Genomic DNA, 12,613 nt, shown 5'->3' on the forward strand with positions numbered 1-12,613 from the left:
TTGATTTATAAAATGTGAAATTAAAAAGCCACTTGATGTTAAACTGAAGGTTACCATAGAAACTGGAAATGGTAATTCAACGTTATTGGGAAGGTTTAACTGGGAATCATTTGCATTCCAAAGCATGATGACAGAAAAAATCCCTCATTAAGAATGCAAAACTTTAACATTTTCCCAAAATGAAGTGAGGCTTGGGGAGGGGGGAGGATGAGTTAATTGTTAAAATCTCAGCTTCAAAGCATTTTTGAAGCCTACTGCATACATTGTGATGATATAGGTGTTTGCAAAATGAAAATTATAAGACTATGGATGATAAACAAAAGAATATGATTGATTTTGGTGACTTGAATCAAATGTTTTACAAGGATCTCACACATATGACTGGGTTCATGTCTGAGGCTTGTGATCTCTCTGATGGCTCCTCGAAGCACCCATCTCAAAGAAAAAGACAAAGGAAATGTAACTCTGATGGGCAAAGATGCACTGTACAAGAAAATTGACATACAAAACACATAGAAACAGGGCATTCAGCTCATGATGCCTATGCTGACCATGATGCCAATCCAAACTAATCCTAACTGTCTCCATATGGTCTGTATCCCTCCTTTTGTTGCCTGTTCATATGCCTGTCTAAATGACCCCTTAATGTTGCTATCGTATCTGCTTCCTCTGCCAACATGTTCCAGGCTCCTACTGTTCTCTATGTAAATAATAACTTGGCTTGTAAGTCTCCTTTAAACCTTTCCCCTCTCACCTTAACTGGTATGCCCTCTGGTATATGTCACTTTAGATAACAGTGATGAAATCTCTCTGTTAAAATTGTAACTATTTTTAGTTTTGCGGACTAAAAATAACTTGGTTAGGATGCATTTTGACTATTGCTTTACATTGATATGTTTTGGAATGGCTGAGTCTTTGTTTATTGAGCAAATTATCCAACATTAATGTAACAAACAATGAAAGCAACATCAGTTGCAGTTAGCCATGTAACTGTTCAAAATAGGCAACCAGTAACACCAGCACAATTAATTTAAGGCAGCATCTGACAAAGGAGCTGTCAGTAGCACAGGCTATGGAGTGAGTCTTAATTATGTTATTCTTTTATTTAAAAATACATTTTTAAATCTCTAACATATTACCTGTCATTTGATTTCATTTTCAGAAATGCCACAGTGTTGAATTCAAAGATAATCTCAGTTATTGTAAAGCCTTCTCCAAAATCTATATCCAGCCCTTTGGAAATTGAATTTTCTCATCTATACAATGTAAGTTGTGCATTCAGATTATGTATTCTGCAATGGAATGATATTATCCACCACATTTCAGATTAGGTTTATTCAATTCTGTCATTTAAGTGCATATTTTATTCACAGTTAAAACCAATTGAACTGATATGACAATGACAATATTGTTATTTAATCAATTAAATAATTATTGAAAAACAGCCCTTGGGCAGTTGTTAGGAACTGGAGCTGACTTCAGGAGGATTTTCTGTGCAGAAGTAGCTACAAATTATTTGAGCCTTAACTAAGAAACTCTAGAATCTGTAATGTCCAGTGCTGTAAAACAAATATTTAGCTCTCTTCATTTTAATAATAATTACTAATTAGATTAGAGGTGGCATGCTAATGTAGTGGTTGGCATAACAGTATTACAATGGCAGAAACCATGAATCAATTCCACCACTGTCTGTAAGAGGTTTCTCCCTGTGACCTTGTGGGGGTTTTCCAGGTGCTCCAGTTTCCTCCACCTTCTAAAGATGTATGGATTAGTGGGTTAATTGGTCATATGGTTGTAATTGGGTGGCATGTGCTCATTGTGCCAGAAGGACCTGTACTGTATTGTATCTCCAAGTAAATAAAATAAAGATTTTCCTATTTCACAAGGGTTGAATATGCATGTAAACATGGCAATGGTGTTCACAAGCTCATCTTTCTTTATTATACCGCAGTGAAATCTTCTAGAAATGATGAGTGTGCAAGTGTTTTGCTTTCAATAATTAATATATATATATATATATATATATATATATATATATGTGTTTATTGTGAATCGTGTAAATATCCCAGGATGATCCTCCTTCAGTTTAACAGATTGCATTCAGCATTTTTTCTCACTATTTGGACTGAATGTTATGCATGAAAGAGCTCTTAGTGGAGACAGCTTTTAAAATGTTATAAAACATTTATCTAGTATATTTTTTTCAATTATGTTTCTGTTTCACAACAGCAACTGCTCCTCCCTGTCCCTATCCACAACTTAGAGACGAGTGAATTGGTAGTGTTATTACCATTATAACATGTTGGAAATTTCTTTAAAGTTAAATGGGGATAGTAACAATATAGTTATGCTCCTGCACCAATAATTGAGGAAACCAGAAATATGAGATTGCAGTTTTATAAACCCAACCTAATAAATTAAGAATCGATTGTTGATAGCAGTCGAAGTGAGTTTGGAGCCCTTGCTCTCTGATGAAAACTCAACTAGTGCACTAATATTTCCAAGGAAAATAAAATCTGATGCCCTACATGTGATTCTAATCTATGATAATATGTTTCTCTTGCATTTGGCATCTCTAGCAAAGAAGAGACCTTTTCAATTGTTAAAAACTGTTGAAATACCATAGCTGGAAATACATTATTTATCTATCCATAGTAAACTTTACTGTAATTAATTCCTAATATCTACAGATTGCTCAGTTTTGTTGGCGGCAGTTCAGATTCAGATTCAGTTTATTGTCATTTATAAACCACAAATACAATGCAGTTAAAAAATGAGACAACGTTCTCTAGAATGATATCACGAAAAAGCACAAAACAGTCCACACAAGAAAACCACATAACATTTGGTAATCCCCAAATGTTTGGTAATTTGGTAATTTGGTAATCCAGAGAGGCTGCTGTGTATTGATATCACGCTACTGCCTTAGCAAGTTCCCTGGAAAGGAACTACAAACCCAACAGACAAACCTAAAGCTACAAGACCTACACAAAACCATATAGTTACATATAGTTATAGTTAACATATAGTTTCAACAGTGCAGACAATACCATAATTGATAAAAGACTAACTGTCAAAGACCACATAATTATAACACATAGTTTCAACAGTGCAAAGCAATACTGTAATCTGATAACCACCCAGAAGTGTTTAAAGTGAGGGGCAATGTGGGGCTTTCTTAGTTTCTTGCTGATTGACATGCATAATTGGAGGATCTGACCATGTTAGATGGCCTGTACCTTCATTCTCCCATTTATATTCCTGTAGAGCAGGACAGTTATATCCAGAATGGAACTATACACAACTTAATATGGTGTTGCCTGTGGACTATACTGACAGGGGATTATATTACAGGAAGAAAAGCATTGTTGTATAGCTTTCACTTTGCACTATGAGTAAAATCAGCTATATTTTAAGTGTTTATTTTGTTTGACAGGGCACCACAAACCAGTCATGCATTGCATGGGATGAGACCGACACGTAAGTTTTAAAATTCAGTCCCTAATTTAAAAACAGCCTTACAGAGTGAAGTGTTGTGTAAATTCTACTTGTGTTGATGGTTGAAGACCAATATTGATGTGCAGTAGAATTGGGACACATCAGGACCCATACATTTTGGCACATTTAAGTGACTGCCCAATTAGCCAAAGTTTCATGGAAATAATTTAAAAGGTCTAAAAAAGACAAACAGAGCAACAAATTATGTATTTAAATGAAATACAGAACAAATTAGAACATACAATACTAGAAATATGTGTATTAGTTCCTAATAGTAACTGACGGAGGAATTCATCCAGTGTATGCAATGAACAAAATTAGTGCAGACACCTAGTACAGAAAATGGACTGTCTACATACTATTGCATTCTCTAAAATCCTCATTTTCAGTATAACTTTCAAGATGAGTGTTGTTGCCTTCAAATTTTTCATAGTTCCTAACTTGTTAAAGTAATGAAATAGTTTCATTTTCACCTGTGGGCATTTCGGGCATCTCCAAGCCTGAATGCTTGAAATCGCAGTGAGCAAAACAGTTCAGAATTGTCTTACTATTTATTTATCACCATCTATCAGATATTAAAAAATCACTGCTTTATGAGCACAAATGCACGTAACTGATGCTATTTAAAAACAATTTTTTGTAAGTGTGGTATAGTGTCTAACAGCCACACAACTGCATGCGACTGTCACTTGTTAGAACCAGCTCAGCAAAGCTCAGCTCAACTGCCCCAATTAAGTGGCATAGTGTCCCAAATAAATAAATGAAGGAAATCCTGGCAATTTTTTGAATTAGTTTTTGTTCTTTAAGAATTATCCCAAGTAAGTGGCTATCCCAATTAACTGATGTCCCAGTTAACTGGAATCCAACATATAGTGCAATTTATTTTCTTACTTCACTGTCAGACAAGATATTCTATAAAATGTTATGAAATTTATTAAATGGATAGTATGGACCAGTTGGATCAATGGGCCTGTTGTCTAAGAAAATCAATGCCAGAATTTCTGTTCTGTTTTAGCCATTTGCTGCCCCTCTTCTCTTATGGCAGTAATTGGTACATTGGGAAAGATATGACTGTTATGGAGTGGTTGTAGATGGTGGACATCTTGGTAGCGCAGTCATTCATGCAACTTTATCACAGCTCATGGTGTTGGAGTTTGGAGTTCAATCCAACCATCCTCTTTGAGGAGTTTGTACGGCCTGCCCTTTGAGTGCATGGGTTTCCTCCGGGTGCTCTGGTTTTCTCCCAGAGTCCAAGAATGTACTGGTTAGTAGGTTAATTGGGCATTATAAATTGTCCCATGATTAGGCTAGGTTGAATCGGGGGTGGGGGGGGGGGGCTCGAAGGGCCAGAGGGCTTATTCCGCACTGTATTTCTAAATAGAAAACTATATGCTTTTGAATCATTGTAGTCCTTCTGGTGAGGGCACTTTGCCTGCTGGGTTGGGAGTTCCAGAGAAAGGACTGACATATATTTCCAAGCCAGGTTGGTGTGTGACTAGGAAGCAACATGCAGATGGTGTTATACTCATGCATCTGCAACCCTTCTTGGTGCTTGAGGTTGGAAGTTCAGGACTTTCTATTGGATAGCCCAGGATAGTAACTGCAGTGTAGGTTTTAAATGGTGCTCAGTGAAGTCACATTAATGTTGGTGGGAATTAATTCTCTATGGTCATGAATGGGGTTCCAGATAAGTTAGTTTCCTTGTCTCGAAGGTGTAGAGCTTCTGGGTGTTCCTGAAATTCTGAGACTGTCAAGAGTTGATTCAATCATCACAAGATAACTTGTTTCAGACTTGCTCTTGTAGCCACAGTATTTGTGAGGCTGTTCCAGTTGAATTTCAGATCAGTGAGGAATCCCAGGATCAATGGTAGGGTATATGTTGATGGGAACATTAATCTGTGTCACTGTTAGATGGCTTGCCTCTATCATGTTGGTGAAGGTCATTGCTCAACCAACGTTTCAGTGGTGTGAATGCTGTATGCCAACTTGGGACACCACAGTAGCATAGTGGTTAGCACAATGCCTTACAGCTATCAGCAACTGAGGTTCAATTCCTGCTGCTGTCTGTAAGGAGTTTGTATGTTCTCCCCATGTGTGTTTTCTCTGAGTGGTCCAGATTCCTCCCACAGTCAAAAGATGTACCGGTTGGTAGGTTAATTAACCATTGTAAATTTTCCTGTAATTAGACTAGAATCAGAGGATTGCTGGGCTCGAAGGTCTGAAAGGGCCTATTCCACACTGCACATCTATCAATCAATCAATAAATATTTTTTTTTCCCATTTGATGCCTGATAGTTGCCTTGTTGCATGAAGGCATGGATTGCTTCATTTATTTATTGAGGAGGTTTAAACAGAACTGTTAGGGTTGGACCCAGGGCATTGTGCTGAGAAAATCTCTGTAATGGGATATGTGATCTCCGTCAACCAGATCCACCTACCTGAATGTCAGGTAGGACTCCAGCAATTGGAGTGTTATTCCCTTTCATGCTCATTGATCTCAGTTTCACCAGGGGTACTGGATCCCCACACTCATTCAAATGCTGCCTTGAGATCAAGAATCACACATAAAATGCTAGAGGAACTAAGCAGGCCAGTCAACATCTGTGGAAAAATGTATAGTCAATGTTTTGGGCCAAGAATCTTCATCAGGACCTGCTGAAGTGTCTTGGCCTGAAATGTTGACTGGACTCTTTTCCCTAGTTCCTGCCTGGCCTGCTAAGTTCCTACAGCATTTTGTGTGCGTTGCCTGGATTTCCAGCCTCTGCAGATTTTCTTTTGCTTGATATCAAGGAGAGTACTCTTCCCTCATCTGTTGAATTCCACTGTTTAAAGTTTACTTGGGCCCAGCTTTAATGAGGTTTGGACTAGAACGGCTCAGGTAATATCCAAGCAGGTCATTAGTGTGAAGTTCATTGGTGAGTAAATATTGCTCTACACCACTTTTGATGATGGCTTCCATTGGCCTGCTGATACTCGAGAGCAGATTGAATGAGCAGTAATTAGCCATGTTGGATTTGTCCAAATTTTAATACAGATCTTACCTGGACAATGTCCCATATTGATGCATAGAAGCCAGTATTGTAACATGCTGGAACATGTCTCCAGAGCACATGATGTAGTGCAGTTCCATTGCATTTGCTTTATCTGGTATTCCTCGACTTTTCTTGATGTTACATAGAATGAATGAAATTGATTAAAAACATTCTTCTGTAATATTAGGGCTCTCAAGAGGAAGCTGGGATGGATCATCCAGCCAATATTTCTGACTATGCATGGCTGAAAATGCTTCAGGCATTTGTTTTATTACCTATATGTTGGCTTCAAGCATTATTGAGAATTGGAGTGCTCTTGGAGTCTCTTCTCATTAACTGTTTAATTGTATACAAGAGAAATATTGGAATATTCACTCTTCCCTTGGATGGATGACAATTCATTGCAGAGGACAAAAGCAAGCATGGTTATATGTTTGGTCACATTGTCAGACATGTGAATTCCAGTCAGGCATGCAATGCTGGGTCTTATTATAACCCCAGCTGTTCCCTGCTGAGATATTGAACCTGAAATGCTTCTGATATGAATAGTTTGGTCCCACATAAGGTAGGTGGTACACTTGTTCACATTAAGCATTTTTCTCATTTCACTGCACTGTGGTTTTATGTTGCACTTAAATATGTGTAATAGTGCGGAAATTTCTCACAATATGGAAATTGTGAGAAATTAACGTGGACAATGTGTTTTAACTGAAGCTCCTTCTCCATTGCGATGCGCATTGATAGTTTTCAGGTCATGTTTATACACATCAGTTTTGGGAACCATTGCTTACATATGCTACTTAAATGAAGAAGCACAGATACCAGGGGATTGTGAATGCCAAGGCTCATTAATCTCCATGCTCACTCATTGTAGCCTTTATCATCTTCACTATTGACGGGTGAGCTGTTCTGAGTTCAGCTGTATGACTCAGCCAATGGCTCTATCTATCTTAGAAAAGGAAATGTAAAATCCCCAGCAAATGTGAGTGTAGATAGATAAAGCTATAAAGCTGAGATTAGACAAACCAATATCTATCAATTTAAGGGAAATTAATTGAACCACAACTGACTTTGCTTTGGCTAAAGCACTGCAAAAAAAAAAAAAAAAATACTCTGTAGTTATGTCCATTAGAAACATTAATGGATTTGGGTTAATGAACTCTGAAGTCCTGACAGTAAATATTCGATTTGCTTTCAAATCCAATTCATGTGACAAAAGGAAAAAGACTGTTGCTGTTCATCACCTTTCTACGTTGTATACTTTAGCATATGTCTTTCCTGACTGCATCTGTTATCTTATTCCCTTTTATTTTTCTCTCTTTCCAAGGCCAAGTACATGAGCTGCCAACTCTCCTGTGCTACTTCATCCTGGCAGTTTTTATTCATGGACGAGCTCTCCTATTTGATCCTGAACAGTGCTGTTCTCTGATAACACAATACCCTTCATGGGAGAGATACGGGCATTTTATTTCAGATTATTTTAGCTAATTTGAAACAACTGCAAAGCTATTTAAAAAGAAAACTCAAAGTAAGAATAGATTTCAGAGGCAACACATTATCTGCTGGAAGAACTCAGTGGGTTAAGTGGCAGCTGTTAAAAGTGGGGTTCCACAGGAATCAGTTTTGGAGCTGCTGCTGTTTTTAATTTGCATTAATGATTTGGAAAAGCTCATAACAAATAAACTAGTAAAGTTTGCAGATGATACAAAATTAGCGGGATGGGCTGATAATGTTCAGGCAGCAAAATCAATATGGTTAGATCTAAACAAAATTCAGATGTGGCCAGATAAATGGCAGATGAAATTGAATGTAAGTAAATGTAAAATATTACATTTAGGAAGTAGAAATATTAGATATACTTCAAATATACACTGGGGGGGGGGTCCTTAGTTAGAAAGTGCTCTGAATGAGAAGGATTTGGGTGTCCTGGTAGACTTATCACTATCAACAACTAGACAATGCACAGAAGTTATTAGGAAGGCTAATAGAATGTTATAATGCACTTAGTGGAGTTCAAGTCTGGAGACTTTCTCCTTAAATTGTATAATGCACTTGAGTACTGTGTACAATTTTGGTCTCCATATTTTGTGAGGGATGTGAAGGCACTGGAGAGAATTCAGAGAGGGGCAACAAGACTCATTCCAGGTGTGCAAGATCTGAGCTATGATGAAAAATTGAAAGAATTAAATCTTTTAGCCTACGTAGACCTAGAATGCGAGGAGACATGATAGAGGTGTTCAGAACCATTAAGGATACTAGTAAAGCGCATGCCAGCTGCTACTTCAAAATTAATCCATCAACAGTGGCATGGACAATAGGTAGAGACTGGTTAAAGGGAGATTTCAGGCTAACATCAGGAAGCACTTCTTAACACAGTGGTTGTGGATACATGGAGCAAACTACCTAGATGTGTAGTTGAGAGTAGTACATTAGAAACGTTCCAATCTAAACTCAATAGTTATTTCAACACACTATGTGAATAGGAATTTGGCAAGCTTTGTTGTGCCGAATGGCTTGCTCTTGTCAAAAACTTTCTAATGTTCTATGTTCTAATGTGGAAGGAAAGGACTTGTCAATATTTTGGGTCAATACCTCTCATCAGGACCTGAAACATTAACAGTTCCTATCCCCTCAAAGGTGATGCTTAAACTGCTAAGTTCCTCCAACAGATTGCTTGTGGCTCTATATTCCTGTAACAGCCTCTGAAGGTTTGTCAATACTCACTTCAACTAACTCTTCTTCATCAACAGTCAAGCTATGTAAAGTTTTGTGGGCCAAAGCTGTGCCTGTCCTTTTGTTGGATACGTGGAACAGTAAGGCAAGACCCTATTCCCCAACTCCTCACCATACATTGATTATTGGATCATGCATTCATAAAGAACACATGCGTTTCATTACCTTTGCTGTTAATTTCCATCCATGATCCACCCTCGATTTTTCCCTTCCTGTTTATTTTCATCAGAAGGGATAGGTTAGCTGTCAATACTTACCATAAGATCACAGACTCTCACAACTATCTCAGCTATATTCTTCCTCTCACGCTGTCTCATTAAGGTCCCCATTCTATTTTTCTGTTTCCTTCATTTTCACAAAATTTGTGATGGTAAGACAGTCCACACACATGTTTCTGAGATGCTTTCCTTTTCCCTAATCCATGACCTCATCTCTTTTGTAGTTGACAGAACCATTGATTGCATCATGTCTATTTCCTGAGCCTCTGCTCACACTTCTCTTCCAAGCCAGAGTAAGGATAGTGTTTACCTGGTCTTCGTTTTATACCCCACAAGCTTATGCATTACAATGTGGACCAGAAGACCTAGGAGCAGAATTCATCATGGCTGATCATGACTTCCCACCAATTTCAATGAGGTTCCACCAGCAGACTTATTTTTGCTTTCCCTTTCAGCATTCTGAAAGGACTTATCACTTTCAAACTTCCAGATCTGTTCATAAACTTCCACCAATTTGTCCACTTCACACAACACTGAGCATCTGAAGCTGCGATTGGATTCATACTGGAGCATCCGCGATGCTGAGAAAGTCGTGAATAGCACGTTCAGTGAGTTGGCCACACAGCAGGTAAAGGCTACATAGGCAGAAAGGGGAGGGGTGGCCACTAGACAGCGTAGCAGTAGGCAGGTAGTGCAGGAGTCCCCTGGGGTCATCTCTCTCCTAAACAGATATACTGTTTTGGATACTGTTGGGGGAGATGTCTCATCAGGGGAAGGCAGCAGCAGCCGAGTTCATTGCACCATGGGTGGCTCTGCAGCACAGGAGGGAAGGAGAAGGAGTGGGAGAGCTATAGTGATAGGGGATTCGATTGTAAGGGGAATAGATAGGCGTTTCTGCGGCCGCAAAAGAGACTCCAGGATGGTATGTTGCCTCCCTGGTGCAAGGGTCAAGGATGTCTCTGAGCGGCTGTAGGACATTCTGGAATGGGAGGGTGAACAGCCAGTGGTCGTGGTGCACATAGGTACCAATGATATAGGTAAGAAACAGGATGAGGTCCTACAAGGTGAATTTAGGAAGTTAGGAGATAAACTAAAAAGTAGGACAACAAAGGTAATAACCTCTGGATTGCTACCAGTGCCACGTGCTAGTCAGAGTAGAAATAGAAGGATATTTCAGATGAATACGTGACTTGAAAAATGGTGCAAGAGGGAGGGATTCAAATTTCTGGGGCATTGGAACCAGTTCTGGGGGAGGTGGGACCGATATAAACAGGACGGTCTGCACCTGGACTGGACTGGAACCAATGTCCTAGGGGGAGCGTTTGCTACTGCTGTTCAGGAGGATTTAAGCTAATGTGGCAGGGGGATGGGAACTAGTGCAGAGAGACAGAGGGGTGTAAAATGAGGGTAGAAGCAAAAAGTAGTAAGGTGAAAAGTAAAAGTGGCAGGCAGGCAAATCCAGGGCAAAAAGCAAAAAGAGCTACTTTTCAACATAATTGGATAAGGGCTAAGAGAGTTGTAAAAACAAGCCTGAAGGCTTTGTGTGTCAATGCGAGGAACATTCGTAACAAGGTGGATGAATTGAATGTGCAGATAGTTATTAATGAATATGATATAGTTGGGATCACAGAGACATGGCTCCAGGGTGACCAAGGATGGGAGCTCAACATCCAGGGATATTCAATATTCAGGAGGGATAGACAGGAAAGGAAAGGAGGTGGGGTAGCATTGCTGATTAGAGAGGAGATTAACGCAATAGAAAGGAAGGATATTAGCCTGGAGGATGTGGAATCGATATGGGTAGAGCTGCATAACACTAAGGGGCAGAAAACGCTGGTGGGAGTTGTGTACAGGCCACTTAACTGTAGTAGTGAGGTTGGGGATGGCATTAAACAGGAAATTAGAAATGCGTGCAATAACAGTAGTTATAATGGGTGACTTCAATCTACGTATAGATTTGGTGAACCAAATTGGTAAGGGTGCTGAGGAAGAGGATTTCTTGGAATGTATGTGGGATGGTTTTCTGAACCAACATGTCGAGGAACCCACTAGAGAGCAGGCCATTCTAGATTGGGTATTGAGCAATGAGGAAGGGTTAGTTAGCAATCTTGTCGAGCGAGGCCCCTTGGGTAAAAGTGACCATAATATGGTGGAATTCTTCATTAAGATGGAGAGTGACATAGTTAATTCAGAAACAAAGGTTCTGAACTTAAAGAAGGGTAACTTTGAAGGTATGAGACGTGAATTAGCTAAGATAGACTGGCAAATGATACTTAAAGGGTTGACGGTGGATATGCAATGGCAAGCATTTAAAGATCACATGGATGAACTACAACAATTGTTCATCCCAGTTTGGCAAAAGAATAAACCAGGGAAGGTAGTGCACCCATGGCTGACAAGGGAAATTAGGGATAGTATCAAGTCCAAAGAAGAAAGATATAAATTAGCAAAAAAAAAAAGCGGCACACCTGAGGACTGGGAGAAATTCAGAGACCAGCAGAGGAGGACAAAGGGCTTAATTAGGAAAGGGAAAAAAGATTATGAGAGAAAGCTTGGCAGGGAACATAAAAACTGACTGGAAAAGCTTTTATAGATATGTGAAAAGAAAAAGATTGGTCAAGACAAATGTAGGTCCTTTACAGTCAGAAACAGGTGAATTGATCATAGGGAACAAAGACATGGCAGACCAATTGAATAACTACTTTGGTTCTGTCTTCACTAAGGAGGACATAAATAATCTTCCGGAAATAGTAAGGGACCGAGGGTCTAGTGAGATGGAGGAACTGAGGGAAATACATGTTAGTAGGGAAGTGGTGTTAGGTAAATTGAAGGGATTAAAGGCAGATAAATCCCCAGGGCCAGATGGTCTGCATCCCAGAGTGCTTAAGGAAGTAGCCCAAGAAATAGTGGATGCATTAGTGATAATTTTTCAAAACTCCTTAGATTCTGGATTAGTTCCTGAGGATTGGAGGGTGGCTAATGTAACCCCACTTTTTAAAAAAGGAGGGAGAGAGAAACTGGGGAATTATAGACCGGTTAGTCTGACATCGGTGGTGGGGAAAATGCCAGAGTTGGTTATCAAAGATGTGATAACAGCACATTTGGAAAGAGGTGAAATCATCGGACAAAGTC

The 12,613-nt window shown here is 39.2% G+C and overlaps 1 protein-coding gene across 11 annotated transcripts in view; it reads left to right on the forward strand.

Moving 5' to 3' along the window:
* adgrb1a (adhesion G protein-coupled receptor B1a) overlaps positions 1-12,613 on the forward strand; it is a 575,895-nt gene that overhangs the window by 341,706 nt on the left and 221,576 nt on the right. For all 11 annotated transcript variants that reach the window (XM_073048159.1, XM_073048205.1, XM_073048135.1 and 8 more), the window contains 2 exons: positions 1,163-1,265; positions 3,437-3,480. In XM_073048159.1, the coding sequence (XP_072904260.1) occupies positions 1,163-1,265; positions 3,437-3,480 (147 nt within the window). The remainder of the gene's footprint in view (positions 1-1,162; positions 1,266-3,436; positions 3,481-12,613) is intronic.

The sequence above is a fragment of the Hemitrygon akajei genome, chromosome 1, assembly GCF_048418815.1.
Source record: "Hemitrygon akajei chromosome 1, sHemAka1.3, whole genome shotgun sequence".
Classification (NCBI taxonomy): domain Eukaryota; kingdom Metazoa; phylum Chordata; class Chondrichthyes; order Myliobatiformes; family Dasyatidae; genus Hemitrygon; species Hemitrygon akajei.